Raw genomic sequence first — 27,891 nt, forward strand, 5'->3', positions numbered from 1 at the left:
TAGATATTTGAATATACTTTATAAGCAATATTGTCAGCTGAGTATACAAAAGACAACATTTAAGTATTTGCTAGGTATTTTTTTGTCTGCTGTGTGTGTGTGTGCGCACGCGCACATATAAAAGAGTTGCCATGGCTTTAAATTCCAAAAATAACAAGCAGAAAGGGGGAGTACAACAGAAAAGAATATGGGAAAATTGCAGAGAATGCAGACCAAGTGAGGATTACAAATAAACATTTTAAAAGAAAAGACAGACATAAACTGCTGGTTTTGTTATGGAATTTGAGATGGCAAGCACATTTCAAGCCAAGGAGAAATCCATGTTGGTGTTTTGGGGTACAACATCTTGGGAGACAAGAGTCAAGTGCTCAATTTTAATAAATGGAAATTATTCTGGCAGCCATACAGGTGTATCTACAGTAACAAACTCAATGGAAATCTGTTCCAGTGTTGCACAGAGAAATGGCATAAATCTAGGTGTCTTATGATTCAGTGTCCATTGTTGAAGGTTACTGCATAACTGTTGTGTGTCTATTGTGGCAGTGCTGTGTCTGTAGTTTGTCTGCATGAACATATTCCACTGATTCCTCTCTCTAATCTTGGTCCCATAGCTCCTTAATGTCACTAATCTCATATTGATCAATTCAATTCCTTTTCCTGAGCAAAACATGAAATGTAGAGTTTAGCATATTTAGTATATTCACTCTTATCAAGCTCCCTAAATAATTTTGAGGAAGCCATGCATTGATAAGTCGATAAAAGAGAAGGGAACTTTTATGTTTTAAATTTTATCTATGATACAGCACCATCATTCAGCCTGGATGTCTGGTGCAAATTACTTTCTCCAGAAGGCAATTTCTCTTTATCCCCATCTTCAATTTATGCAGCATTATTTGAATAGAACGGAGAAAAAAAGTCCAAAGTTAGATCTGAAATTACAGGATAATTATGGATGAATGGGAAATGCATACAGTAATAGGATATTTTTTTCATTCTTGTAATCTCCTACCTTCTACATTTCTAAAGTCAGGGGTTAGGAATTGTGGTTATCCAGTTACTGCTGAATTATAACTGCAAAAAACCCAAACAAGCCCATTGCAGGAAGGTGTAGCATAGCAACATCTGAAGGGCCGTGCTGTACATCAATTATCATCAGCAATAGTTGTTTCTAACACGTTCCCTAAACCAAGGATCTCCAACCTTGGCAACTTTATGATTTGTGGACTTCAACTCCCAGAATTCCTCAGCCAGACTCCTGCCTTACACATCCAAAATATTTTGGGTTTTTTTGTTTCTATACATCAAATAGGCAGACCACATGCCTCGTTTAGGTAGCAGTCTCTGTTGGAGGAGCAGAAATGCTTTCTTGAGGCTTTTCTAGATCAGAGTTCCCCAACCTTTGTGGCTTTGCAGACTGGTGGGGGGGGGGGAGAGAGGGGATGTTTCCACACTTTCCCACCACTTCCGCAGCCCAGTTCTGAAAACTCAAGGCCCAGAAGTGGACCGTGGCTGGGGGTTGGGGAACCTCTGTTCTAGGTGACAGATCAACATGATACTATAGCAAGAGTTTTCTGTTTTCTCTCACAATTTGCTTGGCTAAAAGCCACCCTGCCAATCTGCATCCTATAAAGGACTTGGAACTGCAATTTCCAGCCCATATTCAGCTCTTGAAATCCCTAGTTATTGGCTATGTTGACTGAGAATTATGGAAGTCAAACATCTGGAGAACAGCAGGTTGAGGAAGTATAAGCCTAGGGCATTGATCTCAGCAATAAAATGAGCCCTTAAAGAAAACAGTATGTTGTGCTCAATTAGATGATTATGTTCTGTCCAGCAACAATGCTACATTTAAATTACCTTTTAGCATTTTTTTTTCATTTGGGACATTTTTTGAAGATATCGGTAACAGTTTATCTTACATTACACAATATCTGCTTTGTTTTGACTTAATATGTGTGATCCAGCCACTGTGGTTTGTGAACCATGGTTTATGGCTTAATAGTGTATGAACTCAGCTGAACCTGGCTGAGTGGGTAAATCATAGATTAAATTAAATCTGACCTAGCAGATACATAATTCTGCTCCATTTAGATCTACAGCAGATGATTTTATTGCCATCTTCAATGAGCCAGGACCCATGACTGCTTTTAAATGCTTTGGTAGCAGAGATATCCCCAAAATGGATAAGCAATTTTAAGAAATGCAATAGCATTTTCTTCATAGGCAAGCAAAACATATGAGGTGGCAGGCACCCACCCATCCTTCCTGGAATGGACTGCCAAACTGCATAGAGAGCCCTCATCTCAAGATCAAAAGAAGGGAAGATCCAGAGACAGACAGTGCATAATGAGAGAAAGGGGAGGAGGGAAACAGAGCAGAAGCCAAACATGAAGCAATGCAAGGTTAATCGCTGAGATCTTTCCACGCTGTATGTCAGGTAAATCAAGGAGAATTGCTGCTTCTGCCAAGTCTTTCCCTTAGCATGTTTTCTTGAGAACTTCTTGAAGGTGGGAACAAACTTCTATGGCAGAGTCCCAAGGGACTACAGTAGCCTGGTAAGCCCCAGGTTGATTTTTCTCCATCTCCTGGATGAGTTGATGCATGGGATAGCCCTTCCTTGGGAAGGCAACATCACTGGACTTCATTGCCATGGAAGGGCAGAAGTCATTGGCTCCATCTCCCACATAGAAGATTCTCTCAAATTTCTTTCCCTCCTGAGCTCTTCCTTCCAGGTATTCAATCAGGATCTTCTGTTTGCACATATTTGAAGGGCACCGTGGGCAATTGTGTGAATGATAAGGGCCCAAAATGAAGTAGCCTGTCTTGTCAAAGCTAGAAGGGTTACTGAATATTTTACGGAAGAGGGAGTAAACCCCTGCAGCCTTCAAAGAACATTCAATGCCGAACATGTTGGCATCAGAGATGAGGATGATCTCAAAGCGGTTCTGGTGCTTAGAGAGGAACTGGAAGAGCTCCTGCATACCAGGAGAGAAGGGAATCTTTTCATAGACTGCTTTGAAGTCAGCCATGTTTAGCCCTTGATCCCCCAGATATTTCAAAACCCGCTGCATGTACTCATTGTAGAAGCCTTCCCGGAAGGTTTGGCGTATGGACTCTGGTAGCTTTTTCTCAGGAGCAGCCTGGGCAACAGAATCATCACTATTCTCATTTACAATGGTCTCATCAAAGTCAAAGACCAGGAGGTGCTTTTGGCTTTGTGTGGCCGCCATTGGCCCATCCTGCAACAAAAAGAAGTTTTGTTAATGGAAAGCCAACTATAGATTACATTCCTTTGTCCTCTCAAAATGCAGCCCATGCCCAACTTGATTGCCATCTTTATCAGGACAACTCCCAGAATTTCCCAGCCAACACAGCCATTCCTGAGAATTCTGGGAATTGACATCCACACATCTTTCTGGCTGCCATGATTGTTACAATGCCACTTCCAGCAAACATAAGAACTGAATATTTTTTCCTTATTCACAAAACAGTGTTTGAAAAGATTTCTGCATATTTTTGGCTCCAACTTTGATGCACCCTCCCCTTCCTACCTGAACCATGAACTATCTGCAGATGTTCTGAGGTGCCAGAAACAGCAGGCAAAGGATGAGATGTTGAGTACATAGGCAGGTGCATCCATAGCAGAAGATCCTTTTCATGCACAAATAGATGATACCTCTATTTGGCCCTAACCAAAGCAAAGAACGTATGACTATGCTTAGAAATAACTGAAATTCTACCTTTAATATGTCCCCCCTTCTTTTGGTCTTGGTTCATGGAGAAAAGAAGAAGGAATGGTGACAAATTATGGAATTTGCTACTTATACATTCTATTTTATAATCTTTACTCTCTGAAAGGATTAGAATGCTTTGAAGTATTTGTATTCATAAGAACTAGTAACTTTGGTGCCTTAAAACTTCTTGAAGATGTGATGATGTTTAATCTCCCTGTCCAATGCCATTAAGATCTGTTAATTTTCATGATTTTCACATTTATGATGAAGTCACTTAGCTCTGATGCAATACAATTGAAATTGCAGTAATTCCAAATGAACTACTTTATTATTGCCCTGTTACTACTTTGTGCCCCCTCTAAGTCCAAGTGGGACTGTCATGTTTTCTCCTCACATTATCTTCAGTTCTTGACCTTAAGAGGCTTAAGTACTCGGCAATGGGGATCAGTGTTTAAGTTTCTTTTAATCATGGTGATGTTCTTTCCTGAGCAAGGCAATTTACGTCCTTGGAATTCTTGCTTGTAACAAAGGGGCAATGATAGGATACTGGGGAATTTTGGAATACGTGAAGGATTGGAAGAAAGATGGCTAGGATAATGGGCAGCTTTAAGCAGTTAGTTGCACTGATTTTTAATGTGGATTGGCTGAGATTTTGAGGTTTCAGTTTAGTTTTAAAGAAGGTTTTGCACTTGCAATAGTGCAACAAAAGTTTTCTGCATGTTATGGGTGGAATTTTGATGACTCACCAGATGGGCTGTTTCTTCCACACCACCTCTAAACACATCCCTCTTGATTTTCTTACCTTTGCCATTCCGTTGGTTGATGAAGTCTAATCAATGAAAAGGCATGGCTTAAAGCTTTTGAGTAGCAGGGGTGTGTAGTTAAACTGAATCACAGAGCTTACGGCCATCCTGTCTCACAACATGTTATCTCACAGCATGTTAATACAGTATCCAATGATTCTTTCCTTTTCTACCCCAAGTTTTCTGAGAATAGTGCTCACCTTAAGAAAGCATTGCAGCCCGATACCTTCGAAACACCTTTTCATCTTCAGTACTTTAGTTTCCAACGTGATGCATCCCCCAATGTATACACTCCCTTTGCTGCTGAAGAAACCAGAGGTCACTGATTTTATGAATGCCAACTTTGTTTAGCCTGTCCTGCTCACTTTAGATTCTGCCCTACATTGAAAATAAACTCTGCAGTCTGTTTTCCCAAATGACTGTGATAATTATAGATAGCCCTTGATTTACAACCATTCATTTAGTGACCGTTCAAAGTCACCACAGCACTGAAAAAAGTGACTAATGATTGTTTTTCGCAATTACAACTGTTGCAGCATCCCCTTGGTCATGTGATCAAAATTTGGATGCTAAGCAACTTGCATGTATTTATGATGGTTGCAGTGTCCTGAGGTCTTGTGATCAACTTTTGTGATCTCCCAACAAACAAAATCAATGGGGAAGCCAGATTCACTTAACAACCATGTTACTAACTTAACAACTACAGTGATTCATTTAACAACTGTGACAAGAAAGTTGTAAAATGGGGCAAAACCCACTTAATAACTGTCTCACTTAGCAACAGAAATTTTGGGCTCAATTGTACCATAAGTGGAAGACTACCTGTATTGCTTGTTTCACAACAGAAATTCTTCACCAAGTACAAGCTTGCATAAGAGTCCCTCCTTAGCACAGTTCAATTAGTTGCAGAGCTGAAGAGATAAATATGCTAACTTCCCCCATCAACCTGGAAATGCAGCCTCTTGTGCCTAAGAAAATCATCACAGCCAAAAGAAGGACCGGTCTGCCTCTATTCATTGAAACTGCCTGGCCAAATCCTAATAAAAAACATATGTAGCAGGAGAAGTTATATCACAATAAAATGGTGAAATATTTTGACTTTTTAAACAGAGATGAACTCTCAGTGCCTGGATAGTCATCAGATGCTAGAACAGCCTTTCCAAGTTAGCACTTTTCAGATGTGATGCATCCCAAATGCAACAACCTCCAGCCAGCTTGCCATCTCTTGTAAATCTCAAGTGTTTCTTTCACTCTTTTGGCTCCAGGGCTGGATCATTTCCTTTCCTGTGAGGGAGAAGCTAAGGTGGTGGAGAGCTTTTCTCGAAAAGTATATCTTTATCACCATATTTTTAATCTGTTGTTGTAAATGCCACATTTCTGCTGCCTTATGGGAAGCGTCAACATTTAGAAAGAACTGAAAAAACTCCAGGACATTACTAATCCTCATGGGAAAAAGAAGGAAGAGATATTGTACACATTCTGCAATGCAAGCTAGAGCCAAGCTGACAAAACAGTTGAACGTTGACAGATACCTATATGAGCAGGCAGCCAACTCTTGTAGGTGTTCTTACTCCCTCAAATTCCTCCATTGGATATGATGCTTTAAATCAGGATTTACAAGCAGAGATTGAAAGTCAACAGCTTACAGATCTCTCCTCTTCAATGAAAGAGACCTCTCCCCTTCCAAATGCACTGATGCAATCTGTTCTACAGCTGCAGAGTTATTACAGGATGAGGGTGTGAATACTCACCTGATAAACTTAAAGAACACAATTGTAACTGACTTTCTAACTAAACAGCTGGCAGCTCAAACAGTTCTATCTTTGACTTGTTGATTAACAGTTAAAATCAAAGTGGACTCAAAAGAGGTCTTTGTAAAACCAGCCAAAAGACAACTCTGCTAAAGCATGAGTATCCTGTATAAAGTTTGCCATAAAAGCAGCCAGTAGGAAAGCCATGGGCAACCTTACCTCTACACCTGGGAACAGAAAGAGCTGACCACTACCCTGGGAAAGGGTGAGAAACAAGTCTCCAGTAGGCATGTAACCAAAGGAGAGAGACATTTAAATTGTAAGATGGTAAGTATCATCTATAGTCTAAACAAATTACCTTACAAATATTAAATAACAGAGCAAATAAAGGATTATGGTGATCAGAAAGAACAATTATCTTATCCTTAAGCCAGTTACTATGCTATGAAAAGCAGCTGATTGGTTTCCATCTAGCAGAAGCTGAGAGCAATTTTTACTTACAGTTCCTAGTATGTTGTTTAAAATGAGGCCTTTTCTGCTTGCTTCCAATCTTCTACAACATGTGTTTTGCTCAGAAGAAACTCAGTCCACTCCTAAGCCAATCTGGCCATGAGAGTATTACCACTTTAAAGAATAAATGTGGCCACTCAGCTTCATACAACCTCAAGGACACCTTACCAATTCTGTCCTGGGAGATGACTGCCCACACAAAAAGTCTTTATCTAAAGCAAAGTGACCTTCTGGGGAAAAAATCTTATTAACTCTTTTAGTGCCCTGCGAGATTTGGAAAAAGCTGATATTAAAAGACTGGGACGATTTTAGAGAAACTCCAATGGCAATACACAAAGCAGCCAGACCTCTTATTGATCTGGTTTATCAACTACCCAAGACAGTTGCCATCTTACAAATGCTACAGATATTTTATAAATTGATTTGCAACTTTTGCATGGCACCACTATTACCAACTACCCAGTAGAATTCCCATATTGGGCGGGCATAAGGTCCTCCCTGGTTGAGTATACTGCCATATCAAGAAATTTATCTCTTCAGATTTCCATTTCCATATTGATAACTGTTCTGAGAGTGCTTCTAAATCAGTGGTTCTCAACCTTTTTAATGCCGCGACCCCCAATCGGTCATAAGTCGAGGACTACTCAACCGGTCGTAAGTTGAGGACTACTCAACTGGTGCAGCACCGTTTGCAGAATGGGACTTTTGGCGGGCTCAGCAGGGCAGATACAGCCTGGACAATTCCTATTGGCTATTGAAAGCCAATAGAATTAGACTCTATTCAAGAGAGTCTATTCTATTGGCTTTCAAAAGCCAATAGAATAAAAGGGAGTAGCACAGCTAAGGAAAAGGGGGAAAAAATGGCGGACTGTGTTGTTTGGCGACCCCCGTGAAATGGTCGTTCGACCCCAAATGGGGTCCCGACCCACAGGTTGAGAACCACTGTTCTAAATCCTTTTGTTGTTCTTTTTTTGAAAAAATATAGAATAGAATAGAATAGAATAGAATAGAATAGAATAGAATAGAATAGAATAGAATAGAATAGAATAGGAAGGGACCTTGGATGTCTTCTAGTCCAGGGCTTTTCAACCAGTGGTACGGGTACCACCTGTGGTACATTGGCACCTGGCAGGTGGTACGTGACCATCCTAGAAAAGTGGTAGCAGGGGAGGGGAATAAGCTGAACTCGGGTGGCAGCACCGCACAAGATGCAGGGCTGTCATGGCTCAGCAGAAGCTCCAGGATCAGTGCCGCTTTCCAGCTGATTGGCGCTTCTTCGGGGCTGTCAGGGCTCAGTGGAAGTGCCAGGATCAGCACAAGACTCCATCTGGAGCTCGGCACTGATCCTGGTGCTTCTGTTGAGCCCTGAAGAAGCACCAATCAGCTGGAAAGCAGCACTGATCCTGGCGCCTCTGCTGAGTCCAGAAGAAGCGCCAATCAGCTGGAATGTTGCAGCATCTCCAGGGTCTTGAGATTTACATTCAGATGCTTGGCAACTGATTCATATTTATGACGGTCACAGTGTCCCGGGGTCAAAACCTGCTGCAACCACCCAGCAGACAGGGGGAATAAAAACCAAACAACCCCCCACCCCACCCCCACTGCCAATCCTCAACAGAAATGCTCACAACAATGAAAACCTCGGACCAGGAGGAAGAGCACCGCCGGATGGGCAGGCAGGTGTCTTGCTCAGCTGTGGGTTGCAGGGGCACTTTTTTCAGTGCCATTGTAACTTCGAACAGTCACTAAGCAAACTGTTGTAAGTCAAGAACTACCTGTACTTTATCACTTTTTTCCTTTCTTTCTTTTTTTTTTTTTTGGTCATCAAGTTTTTGACACCTTGCTAGGCAACTGATGGTACTGATGCCATATCCTAAAAGTGGTACAATGGGTGAAAAGGTTGAAAAGCCCTGTTCTAGTCCAGCCCCCTGCTCAAGCAGGAGAACCTATACCATCTCAGACAAGTGACTGTCTAGTCTCTTCTTAAAAATCTCCAGTGATGGAGCGCCCACGATTTCTGGAGGCAAGCTGTTCCACTGGTTAATTGTCCTCAATGTCAGGAAGTTTCTCCTTAATTCTAGGTTTCTTCTCTCTGTGATCAGTTTCTAACCATTGTTTCTTGTCTTGCTCTCTGGTGCTTTGGTGAATAACTTGACCACCTCTTCTTTGTGGCAGCTCCTCAAATACTGGAATACTGCTATCATGTCTCCCCTATTTCTTCTTTTCTTTAGACTAGCCAAACCCAAGTCCTGCAGCTGTTCTTCGTATGTTTCCAGGCCTTTGATCATCTTAGTTGCTCTTCTCTGATTTTTTTTTCCAGACTCTCAACATCTTTTTTGTGATATGGCTGCAGTATTCCAGGTGGTTGTCTTACTAAGGTTTTATAAAACTGTACAAATACTTCACCCATTCTTGATTCTATGCCTCTGTTTATACAACCCAGGATTGTATTAGCTTTTTTAGCTGCTGCTGCACACTGCTGGCTCATAGTCAAGTGATTGTCCTCTAGGACTTCAAGTTCACTCTCACAGTTACTGTTTTTAAGTCAGGTCTCGCCTAATCTGTACTTGTAGCTTTGATTTTTCCTGCCTAAATGTAAGACTTTGCTTTTCTCCATATTGAAACTCATTTTGTTGGATAGAGTCCATTGTTGAAGTTTGTTAAGATCTTTTTGTATCCTGAGTTTGTCTTCTGGGGTGTTGGCTACTCCTGCCAGTTTGGTGTCATCTGCAAATTTGATGAGTTCCCCTTCGATTCCCTTATCTAAGTCATTGATGAAGATATTGAAGAGTACTGGGCCTAACATGGAACCTTGTGGTACCCCACTGCTTACTTCTCTCCATGTGGAAGTAGTGTCATTGAGGACTATCCTTGAGTACTGTTTGCCAGCCAGCTACAGATCCATCTGGTGGGGATGCTGTCTATTCCATCTCTTTCTAGCTTACTAAGGAGTGGGTTGTTGTCTACTTTATCAAATGTCTTACTGAAGTCTAAGTATACTACGTCCACATCACTTCACTGGTCCACTAGTTTAGTTATTTTATTAAAGAATGAAATAAGATTGATTTGGCATGATCTGTTTTTAACCCGTGTTGGCTACTTGTTATAACTTTGTTTGCTTCTAGTTGTTCGCAGATCTGTTTTTTGATTACCTTTTCTAGGATCTTCCCAGGTATTGTTTAACTGATTGGTCTGTAGTTTCCTGAGTCCATTTTTTCCCCTTTCTTAAAGATGGGAATCACATCAGCCTTTTTCCAATCCTTAGGTACTTCTCTGGTGCTCCAGGATTTATTAAAAATATGGTGTAATGGTTCTGAGATAACATCTGCCAGCTCCTTCAGAACTCTGGGATGTAATCTGTCGAGTCCTGGCGATTTTCTTACCTTACCTATCCTATCCTATTCCGTCCAAAAATATCCCAAAGGGGCAAATAAGAACAAAATAGACAGGTCAGATGAAGAACAAACTAACTCAAATGCTCTCCACCAATGAGCTACATATATTGTAGCTATTTTGGATGACAAAAGCCCTGAATAGACTTTGCCATTCAGCTAGTTCAACTTCTCCAGCCAATTCTCTCTATCCATTCATCTGGCACTAATAGGAATCAGAGCTCCTTTAACCAACCCTGATTCCATAGAAATAGCCAGCCAGCCAGCCAAGAAACAACTAATTTCCTGCTTTGAGAAATATAAAAAGGATCCTACTCAGCTCAAGACCTTTTCTTATTCAAGAGGAAATATAAACAAGTATTATAGGCAAAGAAGAGGCAGGCCCTGTTATAGTCATGGAACCAATTAATCTCTACTACTAATTGTAATAATTCTGGAAATGCATAATCTCCAATCTGCTTCTCCCACTCTATGAATCTCATCCTTTATTCCCTTTCAGTTTGGGAAGGCCATTTTAGATTGCTGTACACACACGAGGAATTACTCTGTCTGAAAAGGGAACTAAACTATGCCTCCTATGTTTAGTTCTGAAATTATAAAACTGATTCAGCACATGAAACAAAACAAAGCTTCAGGGTATGACTTTATTTCAGCAGAGGCTATTCAAAACAGTTTAGATAGGTGGGTACCTGTTCTGGCTCCCCTATTCACTTATATTGATAATCATATTAAGATTCTTGATGATTGAGGCCTAGCCTTTGTGATCCTAATCTCTAGCTAAGCACTGCCAAGAAGAATTTCTAAAAATGTACTCTAAAACTAAGGTCATGGGCTTGCTAAGGTATGTCATAAGAAGCATATCTGGAAACCAAATAATCACCTAATAGAGCAAGTCAAGACTTTTAAATATCTGGGGATTGTATTCCAATCTATGGGTAACTGTAAACCTGCAGCAATTAAAGTCTTCTCAGTTAAATCTGAGCCCAACTTCTTTTTGTAGCCCCTAAAGAGTTCAGTCTAGGTTTCTGGGAACCATCTTTCAAGCACCTTGCTGAATTTCAAATATGGTCCTTCACCATGAAGCTGGTCTTCTTACAATTGAAACATCTGTATGGATTTACATCTTCTTTTCCTAGATTAAGCTCTCTTTCTTTCCAGTCAGTGTGGTCCCATGACAGACAGCTTCCAGTGTTTCTGGAGCCAGGCACTACACGCCAAATTGCAACTCTGTGATTATCACCTTGTAGGCTATGAACATGCACTTCTTGATTTCAAACAGTGAGCCATTGATGTAGAGCTGCAAGCAGACTTTCTAACTCTACTCAGAAACACCTTCGTAAGCCATTCTGCACATTTCCAACTAGCTTGATATCTCAGTCACATAACAATCCCAAAATTCAGAAGGGCCTTATCTTTAGCCAGATTTAACGCTCTCACAACAGCTGTCACTGAAGGAACATACCAAAAATCCCCTTTGAACAGATACTCTACTTTGTCCATAAGGCAAAGGAATAACTGAATCAATGAAACATGTTATTCTCTATTGAGCTCTCTATGCAAATGCTTGGTAGGAATTATTATTTCTACTTCTTACTAAATATCCTGGTCGTTCCAATTTGTTTTTTCTCAAGATATTGTAGATCAATCTGATTTTATTTCCTTAACCACAGCCAGGTTCTGTTTATTGTGCAAAATGCCATAGCATTTGCTCTAAACCATTTTAGATAAGTTGGAATATTTTTTTTCCATTTTTCTTAATTAATTGTGACTCTTGTGTTTTATTTGCTGGTCTATGAGCAAATAAAGATTTGTTCATGCAAATATTTATTTTTAACCATTGTTGCTATATAAATCTAATTAATCGCTTTCTAACTTTCTTTTTCCCTTCAGATAGTCTCTATCAGGTAAGAAAGAACAGCAGTCAGAAACTGGAAACAAGACCCAAGTCAACCAAACGTAGTAGTAATAGCAATTCAAAAGTTATCCACACATACAGACCAGGATCAGAGCAGAAAGTTTAGAAGCTTCCAAGAGCTAGGAATATTATAGAACTACAAATTATGCAACATTTGGAGTATTGTATAAATTAGCATGCATTGCTAACTTCCTGGCTTTGCTGGCATTTATACCATTTAAAGAGGAGAAATTATTTCTTTTTTAATGTTCTACTGACCCCTTATGTGCAGAAAAAAAATCCTGTGTAATCTACCATTTGTCCCTGAAAAATATATTTGAATAAAGCATGGGTTGTATGATTCATCTGAATAAGGCAAGATCTGCTTCTACCTGCTTTTGAAGCATTAAAGACAGTCGTGTATACCACCAATTGTACTAATAAGAATGTTCTCACATACATGGGTGGTCTCTTTTTTAAAAGCTCCATAATATGTTCACTGAAGGATCCTTTATTGTTTGAATATTAAGATGAAGTAAGATCAAATGGTGATGTCTCACAGAGTCTCCAGTCAGTGCATAGATATCTAGTCTGATTCTGCTACTGAAAAGGTTTCTTTGATCTTGATGAGGAATAGAAATATTTGGGCAGTACAAAGAATGAGCTTCCACAGTGACCTGTTCACACATGTAACATGTGTGTATACCCACTAGTTGTTCTTTGTAATACTTAGATTGCCAACCAATGTACAGCTTGTCTGTTTATATTGCAAATTGGGGAAATTCTGAGCCTTGGCTAAGTTTTTCCAGCAGATATGCAAAACAAAGTAATGTTGACTTAACTACAAAAAGAGCCTCATGTGCAGGGCGATTTGCCCAAATTTCTATCAGTGGAACATCAAGAAAGTGAGTATTATTCACACTCTTAGATTGTATATGTTAGCCTAAAATAAAGAAGTGCAACTTTGCGAGGTGCGGGAATTGAAGGGTACCCTTGATGTTTGAATGGCATGCTTGATAACACCTCTGAGAAAGTAGACAGGACCTCAGGACAATTTTATGCAAGGTATATTTCAGTGTAATGGAAATTAATTTATATAAATACAATGAACAATTCTACTTCTTGTCCCAAGGGTGCTTTTTTTCATGAGGCAACTGGACTTTCTTGTTTTTCTTTGAAGACGTTTCACTTCTCATCCAAGAAGCTTCTTCAGCTCTGACTGGATGGTAAGGAATGGCAATCCCCATCATCCAGTCAGAGCTGAAGAAGCTTCTTGGATGAGAAGTGAAACGTCTTCAAAGAAAAAACAAGAAAGTCCAGTTGCCTCATGAAAAAAAACAGCTTTGGGACAACAATGACCTGGATGACTGAGAATCTCCATAGACAGCTCTACTTCTTACAAACCTCTTCTTGTTTTTTGTGCTACACTAAGCACAAAGCACTGGGGAGGAAAGCTATGGCAAATCTAGACAGCATACTAAAAAGCAGAGACATCACCCTGCCAACAAAAGTAGGTATAGTCAAGGCCATGGTTTTCCCAGTTGCATGTATGGCTGTGAAAGTTGGACCATAAGAAAGGCTGAGTACCAAAGAATTGAGGCTTTGAACTATGGTGCTGGTGCTGGAGAAGACTCCTGCGAGTCCCCTGGACTGCAAGGCAATCAAACTGGTCAGTCCTAGAGGAGATCAACCTTGACTGCTCTTTAGAAGGCCATATCCTGAAGTTGAAACTCAAGTACTTTGGTCACCTAATGAGAAGAAAGGACTCACTGGAGAAGAGCCTAATGCTGGGAAAGATTGAAGGCAATGGAAGAAGGGGATGACAGAGAATGAGGTGGCTGGATGGAGTCACTGAAGCAGTAGGTGTGAGCTTAAATGGACTCCAGAAGATGGCAGAGGACAGGAAGGCCTGGAGGAACGTTGTCCATGTGGTCGCGATGGGTTGGACACAACTCTGCAACTAACAACAAAGCATTTAATCTGTAGCCCATTTTCAAAGACCTCCTTTTGCAGCCATGATTCTCTAGACCAGCGGTTCTCAACGTATGGGTCGCGACCCCATTTGGGGTCGATCGACCATTTTTCGGGGGTCGCCAAAGGCGGCGATCCGCCATTTTCTCCCCTCCGGGGGCGGCATGTGCATAACGTTTGTGTGACGGGGGTCGCCGTCACACAAACGTTGAGAACCGCTGCTCTAGACTGCTTAATGCTAATTCAGTTTTCTGCAGCCCAAAACTCTCTACACATTTTGGATTAAAGAATGGACAATGTGTGTACTGGAGTTGCGGGGAGACTCAGTTTCAGTATTCTTTCTGCTTGGGTCTTACTAAGTGTCTCTGAGCTATTTACTCTTATGAAGCCCAGCCTACCTCACCAGGTTGTATGCATGAAGATAAAAAGAGAGACTTCCTCCTCATATGCTTCCTTGAGCTTGTGGAGGATCTACAGGGACTGATGAAATACATGAGTCAGGCTGCTGTCAGCACTGATGATTAGTCCAATTTGGGGAAATGGAAAGCCTAACTGAGGGAGGAATTAAATCTGAAATGGCAATGAGAGATTTTGGATAGAAACCTAGAACCAATACTCAATGCAGAGAGAAATTCTAAGTTTATGCTAAGGTAACAAATCTTTTTGCAATAAAATCAGAATGGATGCATATCCAGTCCCTCTAGTTTTCTTATAAAATCTGTTCTTGGAACACACTAATACAATAACTACGCCAGCAGATGGCATAATTCTAGCATCAGTAAGGACAGTGTGGCTTTCTCCCACTGTGCTCTCCCACAGGATATTCTCTGTCCTAGACTGCCCCCAGGTTGGCAAGCACTATGCAGAGCATGTATGCAATGCCGAGGCAGCAATTAAGCTCAGTAATACGTGGCACAGCAAATTGTGGGTTTTATTTTTAGTGTTGGGGACAACCTGCCACACACAGCTACTTGCATTCAGCATTTATAATCCAGCCCAAAGAAGACAAACCTCAAAGGCAGTGAATTATCTTAACATCCCACCCATAATGACACAAATTAATGGAAAGATGTGGCTCTAAGGAGGCCACTGGGATGGGATCAGCCTTCCTGAGTTCAGGCGGATTGAATTTTCCAAGACTTTGACCAGCAAATTTATTGTATAGGTTTAGCCACATTCTCTATCTTTAAAAAGATGAGTTATTGGTACTTTGGGCCCACCTAAAATTAGCAACACTATTTTGTGATTTTGACAATATGTTAAAATATCTAGTTGCAATTATTTCACCTACACTGCAGGAATCCGGGCAGATGACAGCCATAATGCATGGACAATGCTACAGAGATCCCAGAAAAATGCACTCTGCCATGTGAGAGAGAAGACGGGGGGGAGTGGGGGGATGGATGGGCAGGATGCAGCACACAAGGCTGGGTCAATACGAAACAATCTCTGTTGGATTCTAGTTAATGAGATGAGGGCCCCCTCCTCACCATCACAGTCTTTGTAAATGCTATTTTTGTTACAAGTTTTTGCACATTTATTCTTTATTTCTGCTACAGAAATCTAAATGGCGGCCAACTTGAGGCCTACTGTAACACAGAGAAACATTGTTTCCTGGTGATCATCTTTCCCTCCTTGTTAGAAATCAAGTTTGCTCCAGCTTGCCTAACCCAGTTTCTTCCAAGGCACAGAAGTTGTTTTGAGTTTTATTTCGCATTGAAACATGATAGAATTATGGGCCAGAATCCTGCAGGACCAGCCCTTCAATGATATCTGCAGTGATGAAACAAAAGCTGTTGACATAGCAGAACTTCCCTCTTCCTCTTACATGCAAGCATTGTTTTCTTCACTGTCTTCCTGCTTTATGCAAACCAGAAAATAAAAGCAGGACAAGACCTCTCATCTTATGCAAGAGCTAAGAAAAAGTATTTTGGAGAGTTGGTAATTAAAGCAAAGCACTCCTGAGCAAATGGAAGGCAAGAGAAGGCTTAAGTTTATAGAGATACAAAAGAAAAATTTAAGAATACTCTCTCTATACATAGACCACATGTCAAGAAAGAATTCAGTGAGAACAGACTCTGCTTTGTAGCTATAGAATGCTGGCTGGCTGGTTCCTGTGGTGAAGGGATAACTAGAGTGGTAATGGAATATCCTGAAAAAGGTTGTCTACTAGTTGGAACAACGATATACAAAATCATGATATGGGCATCTGCAGGGAGGACAGAGCAAAATGTCACGATGGTAGCCATGACTGCACAAAGAAAGACCTGTCCCTTTTTTGCATGCTTAATGCCCAGAATGCACGCCCCAAAGGGGAAGGGAATCTGAATTTGCGGCTGCCATCTTGACATTTCTGTACCTTCCATAGTGGACCCTATCTTTTTGTTATAGAGCAAAGTACTGGTCTCCTTCCATGACTTATGTCATGTTTAGAGAACTCTCAAATAAGGATTGCATTCACACATGCTAAACCACAAATAAATCACCTTAGCTGGGTTCATACAATGTACAGTATTGTACCATAAATTAGCTGCATGAATTCAATCAATCAGAAAGTAACACTCAACTTGGAAACGTTTAACACCAATGCTTGCTTAATTTATATATTCAAGTCAGGTATGAGATACCACTGGCCTGTCAACACTCTCCTCCAGCTACATGCAAGGTATCCTTCCCTTTCTACCATCACACCCAAAGCCATCACTCTGTCTGGAGAGCCAAAATTTCACACATTGGTTATACTAACCATACATGTGAAAATTCCCTACTGGTGATCTGCTATTGTATCCTTGGGACACATCTGGGTTTTCAAGAACATGTTCCTTATGTTCTTTCAAAATGGGGAGGCTTCCATACCATGCCATTTTTCCAAAGGAAATTTTCTTCCTGGCATCACCTTCTCAAGCAGCTTTTTACAGATTTCTATTGCTTAGCAATTGTTCCTTTTTTCTGGATATGCTTTCAGGTAAAACAGACACTTTCATTTCCCAAGAAAACGTATGTGGCTTATATAAGTTGCAGTGACATTCTTGGAAGAAAAAAATGGTGTGATTATTTTGCATTATACTGGTTTTCCATTTTAATAAACTCTTTTAGTTTAAATGACAACAGGTAGAAGAAGGAATTTGTGGGGAAACAAGTTATCCATAGACATAGTGATCCTCATGATCCCTGGATAGCTGGACTCTGTTATAGTTGAACGTTACAATTTTTGCCTTTGCCATTTAAACCCCAGCCTTTTCTTTGAATCCACCCATGCATTCAATTTATAAAAGCTTAGTACATGAAAAAAATGTCCTTTGTGGGCTAAAAAAGGCTTCATCCTTTTCATTTTAGAGCTGCCAAAGAACTCAGGATAGCTGATCGTGAGCCAAAGTCATCTCTTTCCTGCCATAGTTCCCTATGCTGGTAAGAATGGGGGCAATTTACTTTCTTGAATTGGCAGGTAAAACCTGTAAGTGCAGGGCTGTGGTTGATTTATTAGGGAATAAAAATGTGTGTTAAAATATTGTGAGATCACAAGATTGTAACTGGGGCTGTGCTACAATTCCTTAAATGGCACTGAAAGATTTTTGAAAAGTGAAGCTTTTGGACAAAGTACCATTCCATGAGCAGTATAATTAGCAGGTCTTTGGTTTTCAGATCTTTACCTCAATCAACAATATAATGGCAAGGCAACAATATTACAGCATGAAAGGGTTCATAGAAATACCAGGATTCCCTTGAGGAAAACTGCTTTTACAATTCATTGTTGTCCAGAAAATAAAAGCTTGTCCTTGTTTCAATCAAGAAGAGAGGAATGGGGAGCAGCAATTATTTTGCACTGGTCTTTATTTGTTCTTTGATACCCTTGCATGTCATAAAAGGAGATGCCTATTAAGATTGAAGTGCCTTCACAATCTAGGAACAGCAGACAAGCAGAGCAGCCTTGATAAGATAAGGGAGTTCCTTCTTAGTCTTTCCCTTGGTGGTCAAGGTACAAATGGTACCTGGGTGTGGACAGCAATGCATTTCCTGCAAATGGCAAACTGTATTGCAGCTATCCCTCAAAAGCTTCTTCCTGTAGCTTCTTATGGGTTGCTCCCTGCACGTCCATCACTACCACTTCTGCCAACCCCCAAACTGTGCTGAATAAGGGTGTATGTAATGTTGTGCATATGTCCCTGCCACAGCAGAATCAGGCTCTGGGTATTCAAGGTTCCACCACCTCATCAAACATCTGACTAGCATCTGGCTGGGGATTTCAATGTGCAGGGACACAAAGAAAATGAATGCTGAACTTTTGGAGAAAATCCTCATCAGCACTGCTGGGAAGGAGGAAACACAATCTGTTTCTCACACTATGGCTTAAATTGCCAGCGAGGAAAAACTAAAAGCCACTAGCAACAAGGCAACAACAGTCCCACTGGAGCCAAATTCACGGTGTTTTACATGATCCTTGATTCACCAACTAGGTCTTGGGAGCAAAAGCATTGTTTACTACATACATTCATATACATTTATTACATGATTTCCTTTTTGATTAAGCAATATTACGCAAACTGCAGAAAGGAAGTCAGAGGTAGCCCAAAGAAATTTAAGGAGTAAGTTCAATATATAAAAAACAGCCAAACTTATGAAATACTGACCTTTGCTACCCATCATGGCTTTGGCAATTGAAGCCTTCACATAATCCTTTGGTAGAATAGAGTTGGTCCTGCTGCCTTGCCTAGCTGCTCAAGTGCAGGGGCACACAATGCCATGGTCATCCTACCCCAAATCCAGAAAATGGTTTGAATAGAAAATTAATGTCCAGTCACAAAATGTCAAGGGGAGCATTCTGAAAGAACAAGAAGCAAGCCATTCCTAACCATTTCGGTGGTAGCTTTCTTGATTAGCTTTTATTAGCAGGTGATAACAAAAGCACCAAAAAATGCTAAAAGAAACAAGGATGCTCAGTTGATGAATTCCCAGGTAAGAAGGAACTTGCAGGAGTTGCAGTACAACAGCTTCTCTAAGGTTCTGGCTCTCTTTAGCAGATACCGCTTGTGTAACATTTTCCAAGAAAACAAGTGTTGTGTAGTTTTAGGAACAGGAAAACCCATCTTCAAGATTCATAGAGGAGATGACAAGATTCCTTTGGCATGAAGACAGTGACTGATTCCAAATCTCACAGGCTGCTATTGTTAATAAAGATGCATTTAAAGGAAAGTGTATTAAATGTACCATTCTGAGTTCTCAAGGAAAAGTGAGATGTAGGTCTACTGCATGAATGAATGCTACCTATCTTGACAGCAAATTGCACTCTGTTTTTATATGGGATGAATCTATGTAGAATAATTTTATATTCTTTACCATCACCCAGGGTAGTAATTAAATCATATTTACTAAGGCAGGGAAAAGAACACCAACTTCAATTTCTGGGTAAAGGGAAGAGGTTTGTTAAAAATTAGAAACAGAAGACGGAATAGTTAAAAATTGTATAATAAGCTGGGCATAATTTAAAAAGTTTCAATATAATATACTAATTGATCAATGGAGAAATATGTGGCTAAAGAGACTGAAATTTATGCCTTAAAGAAAATTTCTATAAAATGATGTGTAGATGGTATTTATCCCAGATAAATTGGCTAAAGATATAAAAGATCCCCAAATGGTTATGGAAATGTAAGTCTAAAAGAGGTACCATTTATCATCTTTGGTTGACTTGTAAATGAGTTAAACAATATTAGATCAAAATTAGTAATATAATTCAAAATATTTTGAAAATTAGTGTATAATTTAGACTGGAAATTTTTTTGTTAGGGATTTTGAATAAAACGGTGGAAAAATCTCATGGTGTTTTATTGTTATATATGATAGCAGCAGCACAGACTTCTATATGCTCAGCATTGGAAAGACTTCTACAATGCCCACAAAAAGGGACTGGGTTAATAAAAATGACAGAACTGGCAATGGTGGCCAAAGCTAGCAGCTCTTGTGAGAGAAAAATCACTGAAAACATTCTTTTTGCAGGAGATAGAGAGCAATCAAATTTTGACACATGGATCTGATGAACATTAAAATTTAAAAAGAAGAAAATTAAAAAAATGCCACCCTGACCGTTGTCAGAAATACAAAGTGGCACCCATGTGCTTGTTCTAAGTAGTGGGAAGGGAAGAAATCTTGATTTTTAGGCAGGGTGAAAGCAACTCAGAAGCAGCAGGACTTCCCCTTGCCCCAAAAGATTCTCTTTCAGAATTTCTATACACATATACCATTGTTGTCTATTTTAAGAAAAGAAGCAAAAGAAAAAAAAAGAAAAGAACGCATGCTGTTCTGTGTACTGACCGCCAGCATGAAAGGGGGAGGAGTGCCACACAAAGCACTTCTGATGAAAGTTAGCCCAGAAGGAAATATTAAAAAGGGCAGAAAAATATATTTTTCCTCAAAAGGACTTTTTAAAACCAAACTTGGCCCCAAATCTATCTCTCTGTCCCAAGCAAGAGCCAGGCCCATACAAATGCAAATGTAAAACCATCAGAAAGTTGGAGCCAGAGCAATCAAGAAGACAAAAGAGAAGATCTGCATACCCCACCCAAACTCTAGGAGTCAGCCCCATCACCTGGGAAGCAGGATATGATAATAGAATTAAACCACAGATATCAAGGCCTAGACAAACACTCAGAAACAGCCTCAAGGTTCATGCCACAGGAACAGGAAACTTCCAAACAAGGCTAGAGGGGGTATAAAAGCCTACTGCCCCATGTGCTCAGTCCTTTTGCTCTCCTTCTCTCTCTGTACTTTCCTGAAGACCATCTTTCTGCAATAAACTGTAACCTTCTTCCCAAAGCAGTCGCCATGTTTGCTTATTTATTCCCGGCTTGGATGAACCAGGATGAAGACTTTACTTCTAACAATTCCAAAGCCCATCCCCTATCATGAGATTGTGGAGAGGCAACATTGAGTTGAGAAGAAAAACAATGGCTGGATGCCATCTCTGTCCCTGATTAACCTTCCCCAAGTAGCTTCTTAGCTTGCAGCCCAAATACAAGGAAACATCAGCAGAGTTATTCTGTATAGCTCTGTTGAGTCATGCCAGTATTTGGGCTTATCCCGAAAGCAAAGGAAGGGAGGTGAAGAACCTAATGCTTTAAGGAAGTTTTTCAGAAGATATCAGATACTTGTTAGAGGGGAGTTGAGTAGCAGAACAAAAGGAGAACATATTCGCCATACCCTCGCTCCCAAGTGCTCCAAACTCTCCAACTAGCTGTGGTCCCAGGAGTGTGACAAAGACAGCTTTTGCCCCAGGCAGATGAATAAGAGATGTTGGATCAGCTGACTTATTCTCCAGCCAAAACTCAGTAAGAAAAAGCAACCCTGTCCCTACAGATTTAAATACTTGTTTAGAATTTAGCCATTTGTCCCAGAATCACCAAAAGTGTTCAACTCCACTGCTTATATTTTAAATCAATAGCCATGAAGAAAATATTTCTCCAACAAAGATCTTAAAAAATTGTTGATGAAAGCAAATACTTTGGAAAACTATTCAGAATAGCATCCTTTATTAGAAATGTTTCAGTTTCTTTCCCTCTGTGTATGTGTGTGCCGCACACCCTGAAGGTTTGCATGAATTATTTTCCCTCGAAACTTCCACTCCACAGAGAAAGAGAGCAGTCAAGGAAAGCTATTAGTTTTCCTTACCGTATATTTGCATGGAACAGAATGTCACTCATGCAAGCAAGATTCTCTCATGCAGTCAGAAATATGACCCAAACATTGTTTTACCATCTTCATGGAAAGCTGGCTTTGGTCATTATAGAATGAAAAAAACCTGAAAACATATTTAACACCTAACATTATTTGTACTGTAGTACTCCTCAGCATTTAAGTGATTGGCAAATCATTCACAATTCTTCTGAAAACCTTGTGAGAGAAAACAAGAACCAAATTCAAGGCAAATTTGTGCTACCAAAGTGACATGTTAGAATATGAAGTTTGAACACCTTAACGACTATTTTTAACATGGAAATAGATGTTGGTCTCTTTCTGTAAGTAATAAGGAGTATAATACAAGGTCTGAATTTGCTTCCTTTTAATGGAGTGATTTTCATTAAGGAAGGATTTGTAGAACGTATTTTGGTAGTTTCTAAATTTAGTTTTCACTGTGTACGCTGAAACCCCTTTCTCTGCTAATAAATAAACATATGACTTTCCTGTTAGTGACTGGTCTGTGAAAGTCCCTCTCAGAAGAGAGAGAGAGATGGAGAAAGGTCTAACCCAAAGGGAAAATAATAATAATAAGGGGAGACAGAAATCTACAGAAGATCCAAAAGGGGAAAAAATGAAAAGATTTGTTTGCAATTTAATTTACATTGCCAGCTCTTTCATTTAGAAAAACAGCTTGCTTGTCTAAGATGAAACTCCATATTCTAAAGATACACACATCACTATTTCCAAAGAACTTTAAATTCATTGTTGTTTTTCTCTTCTGTCACATAAGATTATGACAAAATAGGGCTGATGTTTGCAGCATTACAATAAAGAAGCTGAAATACTGTAAAGATTAATAGAAGCAAATGTGGGTGGCAAGAATTGGGCAAAAACAGTGTTAGGTTGTATGGGTATGAGTATGTGGGTGAGTATTTGGCAGAGGTGTAAGGAAAACAATTCTTGTCTATGTTCATTCATGATTAGGAAACCCAGTGAGGAGTGTGAAGAAAAAGAAAAAGCAAAGGCTTAGTGCAAGGTATAATTCTGTAGTGCAATGTGCGTGTCTTCTTAAAACCTGCCCAACTTTACTGAGTCAGAGAAACTTACTCTTACCGTAGATGAACATATATGTATAAGATAGCAGCAACATAGCATTCCATAATTGTACTTTCCTACTTTAGTAATCACTTATTCATTAACATTTTAACCAATACTGGCAACAGATTCAACTCTTGCTCTAGGATACTCTTTCTCAATCTTGGCAATTTCAAGATGTGTTGACTTCATCTCTAGAATGACTGGGAGAATTCTGGGAGTTGAAATTGCCAAGACTGAGAAACACTAAACTAGGGTAATCTTCTCCAATTTGGTGCCATCTGGATATACTGAAACTACAAGCCACTATTGTATACTATGCTACTTTATTAGACTGGGGTAATGAAGCTGTCATCCTGAACATTGGGAGTAGATGACTGTTGTAGTACATGGACTTTGTCAACAGTACCCATCTATATGGTACAGTAAGTATTAAACAAACTGCATCATGTATATTTGGTACTAATCCAATAAACTATCTGTTTAAACTATCTGTTCAGAAAAACAGTTGTAAAGTTCTATGCTCTGTCCATGGAAAAGACCTGAAATGGAATATACTGTACAAAATGCATATTGGCTTAACTTGCATGGTATGATTCCTGCACTAGGGCACAAGGCACAACATTTTGATTTGTAAAAAATGACCATAGTGTATATACAATACTGTTTCTAAAATAACCAAATTTTTCTTTTTTAAATTTCTATTTTGTATTTTATTCAGGAAATTAAAATCTAAAAGAAAAAACAGAGACAAAACATTAACAGAGACAAAACAAAACTTGCCTAGACTAATCTGCTTTTCCAATGCACTTTTGAAAATTTTCATCTTCCTCTAGAATTCTTATTGATGACATCAGGGTCTCTAATCATAAATTCTGGGGATATTAATGCCATGTTTTTCCTGAGCATATTGGTAAATGAAATTCATAGGGTTTTACAAGATAAACTTTGCTTCAAAGCTTTGTACAGCTAGTGGCTTTGAAGAAACCCTTCTTTGTAATCCACAACATGGAATTAAAAACACTGCATGTCATACTTTAAAACAGCAGGGATTAAAGTAAACTAAAAAAGACACAAGTCTCAAGATAATGTTGCAGGATCCAATCTGAGTTGCTCACATGGTACACATATTCTGGAGAGAAAGGAGCTCCCTGAGGATGAGCTTCAGCATGAGCCCAAACGTTTGGAAGAATAAATCCTTGGTCCCATTGACCAATTCAAGTTGGATCCTGCAAGATAACCTCTAGCAACTTAATGCAAACTTGGTGCTGAATGACAGCAAATCTATGATATGTACTTATTAATCCTGGCCACCTGCCTCTTCCCTTTCCACCCAGAAGACCCAGGCTTTCTTAGTTTGAGTATCCTTATCTGCAGCTCAGCACCAAATCCCAAAATTCATATAACAGTTTCTTCCAGCCTGAATTGACTAGGAAATTACCTAGTCCAGTCAGCCTGCTAAGCTGGTTTCCTTGGAGCCTGCCTCCTGAAACCCTGAGTTTCTGCCATTATCAGCAATTGGTCCTTAATGTGCTAGTACTCCTCTCTCAGAGTAAATAGTCCCAAATACTACATTAGAGCCTTTCAAGATTTTTTTCCTTTTTTTCCTAGAGTGGATCAGATGCTACTACTTGGCCAATCTCCAGTGGCCATTATTTTATGTATTAGTTTCATTTGCATCTTTTTCCATGCAGCTGAGAAAAATATATGGAGGATGGAGCAATCCATCCAAGCACTGAGAAATCCATTTCTGCCTAGTTGTGGGACAGAATTACTGCAATGTTTCTACCATGCTCTGCCCTTCCTAATTTCAGGATTGTCAAAGGCTAGAAATCTCCTAGCCAATTTCCCCACTCTACAGCCAATCCACGTTACATTTCCAACATGGATCAAAGAAATTGAAAAGGGGACAGGAAAAAAAAGGACTGGGAAGAAATGGAGGCTACATATAAACAACTGACCTGCGTGTAGCTGTCTATAAAAAAACAAAATGAGTATCTAAACAAACACTGTTGAAGGAAGGAAGGAAGGAAGGAAGGAAGGAAGGAAGGAAGGAAGGAAGGAAGGAAGGAAGGAAGGAAGGAAGGAAGGAAGGAAGGAAGGGAGTGAGTGAGTGAATCAGAGAGAGAGAGACAGAAAATTGAAAAGAGGGCATTATGATTGTAGGCTGACTAATAGTCTCTGGGAATGGATAAGGGAAGGAAAAACCCCCTCTGGGCTGGTTTGCTGAGCATACACACATTTCTTCATTAATTTTATTACAAAACTATACATATCTGCATCTTCTATTGACCAGAGACAACCTTTTGGAGTCTTGCCACTGTTGCTTTAAATCCCTGTAAGAGGTAAACTCCTTTCTGATTTGAAGATGAAGTTGCAACACATGACTGGACCAGTTTAGGCTAAACAATTATGACACCTAAAGTCAATACTAAATTCTGCACTTCTGATTCCCCTAATTGTTGCCAATTCTTTACCCCTTCCCCAAATACAATAAAAAATAGATTGAAAAACCTTACACCTACTCCACGAATTAAGTTACTGATTAGACCACCATAACCCCCAGTAGTCAAAAAAACTTCTAGGAAAGCTTGCTCTCCCCTTCCGCTTCTGTCAACTGCTAGCAATCTTCTCTTGCCACTCAGTGCCACCTTTCCAGCAGCCGCTTTCACTGGGGATCATCCAGACAACGGTGTCCCCGTTGCCCTTGGGCAAGTCTGAAGTCTCCCCCTCCTCCTCCAATGTGCGGCAGACTCACGTGTTCTTTTGGATCGGATCCCGCTTGTAAAAGGGAGTGAGGGGGGGGGTCTAGTTTCGCTTCAGACTTCAACTTTGGTCACAGCATGGTTCTGACTTCGGCTGGTGGGAACAGTTTTCCCCTTTCCCCTCCAGTCTGACAGCGAATCTAGCGGAAAGCTGTCCCATCCCCAGTGATCGGGGCGGAGCGGGGGTGGCGAGAAGGCAGGCCCGGCTCTTCTTGGCTTTTGCCTCTCCTTGCAGCATACAAGAAACCCCGCGGTCTCCGGTCTCTCTTTAAGATACGGAAACTAAGCCCGGCGCTTGATACATAGGACAACCGCAGTCCCCAGACGTCACAAGGGAAACGGCCAATAGGAACGGCTCGTGGTCACAGATCAAAAGAGGAGATCGCTACGGAGAAAGAGCATCCATTAGCACTGCCCTCCTTTCCTGCCTCTGCGCATCTAGAGACCACCGCAGAAACAAAAATTGTCCCGAAGTTTGACCCTAATACGATGAGCTCTTTCTCAGACCTTTTATGCATGCGAAAAATTAAAAAGCTAAATTTATTGCAACGCACGCCTAGAACATCTGCAGAAAAAGAGAAGGGGAATGCAGGCAAACGTGTGAAGGAGAAAGAACAAAAACCAACCTGTGCTTGCGCCATTCTGACGATAAAGCCACGCACTGCCAGGCTCCAAATAAGTTCTAACTAGATCGCCTGTCCGCCCAGACCCATCCTTTTCTCTCTGGAGCAACCCGGACAAGCAAGAACTTCTTGAACCACCTCCGCTATTTGCAATCTCAAGCAAAGTAGATTCTTCTGATAAAACTTCCAGTCTTCGTGCATCGCCTTATTCAATGCCGTAAAACAATCCCCTTCTCTTACACATTTATATTTCTTCTACACTCTAAACTATTTAAATGGCCTTCGCCAAGCAGCGGAGGTAGTAAAATACAGAGAATCAGATGAAATAAAGAAAAAGCTCAGAATGCAGGAACGGGTCAAAGTTCTAAAAATTTTCATCCTTGTTCTTCAGTGTTATATTTGGAATTACATAAAGAGGCTGAGTCTTAAGACCCAAAAGAGATGCTACAAAACACATCGGTTCAGAAAAAGTTCCAATATTTTGCAAATCTCACCCAGACTACAGGAAGCAGAATTATACCCGTAAACTGGAGCCTAACTTTTGACAGAAATAACAGAAACCAAGACATTTTTGGAAAGTGTCAGAACTTTCCAGTTTCTGAACAAGATGTGGGAATAGTCATGTTAGATCACAGATGAAGGCATATGGAAGGCCGGGGTTCAATTATCAGCACTTTCAGTTCTGAATAAAAGAAAGTGAGGCTGAAAAAGATCTACCTCCCCCCCCCAAAAATTGTATGAATGGTCAGTCTCAGTGTCCTAAACAACGGAATGTTTAGGACTATCAAAGTAAACAACAATATAATATTGTGATACCTTTTCTTTCTTCACTGTGCAAGTGTTCAACTATGTGCACATTTTGCTGGAAAAAAAATCTATAAAACATGATACAAGGCAGGAAAATTCACTCAATATGGACCAACTCATAAATACTACTGATCAACCCAGTAATCTGAATGCCATGTGTTGATAGGTGAGAAAAAACAGATCCACACACATAAGTTCCAGTTTATTGACTTATTGTTAAAATCTATGCATAGAAATCTTAGACTAACAGTTAGTACATAGTTAAAACTAGATAAGGGTAAACCACATTCAAGCGAATTGAACTTAATTTGCTTGTGACTATGTAACAATCTTAAATGAATGCCTCTTTTAACCCCTTCCTCTAGAATGGCCAATCCTTCTCCCACATTTGTGCTGATTTCATGATTTGGGAGACATGATTTAGAAATACCTCAGAGATGAAACCTGTTTAAGTTAACACAATATCCAATTCCTAAAAGTTGTTGGGAATTGAGTGGCATACAAATTTGTCAGCTAAATAAATAAATAAAATTAATCTGAGTGAGCATTGTCATTTTAAAGATCTGAGTTGACATTAAAGATCTAAAGATTAACTTCCCCCTCTTAGTTTTCCATTTTCTTTTACTATCTTATTCTTCAAATCTTTATAACCATCCAACTCCAAACCTCCCAGAAGGAAATTATGAATATGAACACGTTGCCTGAGGATTGGTTGTAGGCAAACAAATTGATTTATAGAATTCCAAGTCAATATAAATAAAGTAAATGAAATATGCCAATTCATCAGACCACATCAGGCCCCGATTTTACAGATTACAAAATTCAGTAAGACCTAGGGTGCTTTGAACAGCTTTAACAAGGCTAGTTCTGCCACT

General features: G+C 40.0%; 1 protein-coding gene across 14 annotated transcripts; it reads right to left on the bottom strand.

Moving 5' to 3' along the window:
• PHOSPHO1 (phosphoethanolamine/phosphocholine phosphatase 1) lies at positions 1 to 26,956 on the bottom strand. Of its 14 annotated transcripts, none has more exons than XM_039333143.1 (4): positions 25,580 to 26,194; positions 4,738 to 4,837; positions 3,552 to 3,688; positions 1 to 3,239 (listed from the first exon to the last, which is right to left on the bottom strand). In XM_039333143.1, the coding sequence occupies exons 3-4, from the start codon at positions 3,558 to 3,560 to the stop codon at positions 2,478 to 2,480; spliced, it is 771 nt and encodes a 256-aa protein (XP_039189077.1). In that variant the 5' UTR covers positions 3,561 to 3,688; positions 4,738 to 4,837; positions 25,580 to 26,194; the 3' UTR covers positions 1 to 2,477. The 14 variants fall into 14 exon arrangements, with proteins under 14 accessions (XP_039189077.1, XP_039189076.1, XP_039189069.1 ...); XM_039333142.1 differs by having other exon boundaries at positions 25,473 to 26,194; XM_039333135.1 differs by lacking the exon at positions 3,552 to 3,688 and adding an exon at positions 18,684 to 18,874 and having other exon boundaries at positions 4,738 to 4,840; positions 25,580 to 26,193.
• Positions 26,957 to 27,891: the final 935 nt, after the last annotated feature.

Source organism: Crotalus tigris, unplaced genomic scaffold, assembly GCF_016545835.1.
Source record: "Crotalus tigris isolate CLP2741 ecotype Arizona unplaced genomic scaffold, ASM1654583v1 scf7180000024472.5447098, whole genome shotgun sequence".
Classification (NCBI taxonomy): Eukaryota; Metazoa; Chordata; class Lepidosauria; order Squamata; family Viperidae; genus Crotalus; species Crotalus tigris.

What these genes read in the sequence shown, in the direction of transcription:
- PHOSPHO1 (XM_039333138.1), bottom strand. Translation starts at nt 4,782, where the DNA reads ATGAAAAGGTGTTTCGAAGGTATCGGGCTGCAATGCTTTCTTAAG. An exon ending in GGCTGCAATGCTTTCTTAAG is followed by an intron (nt 3,240 to 4,737) that starts GTGAGCACTATT and finishes TTTTTGTTGCAG; the next exon opens with GATGGGCCAATGGCGGCCAC.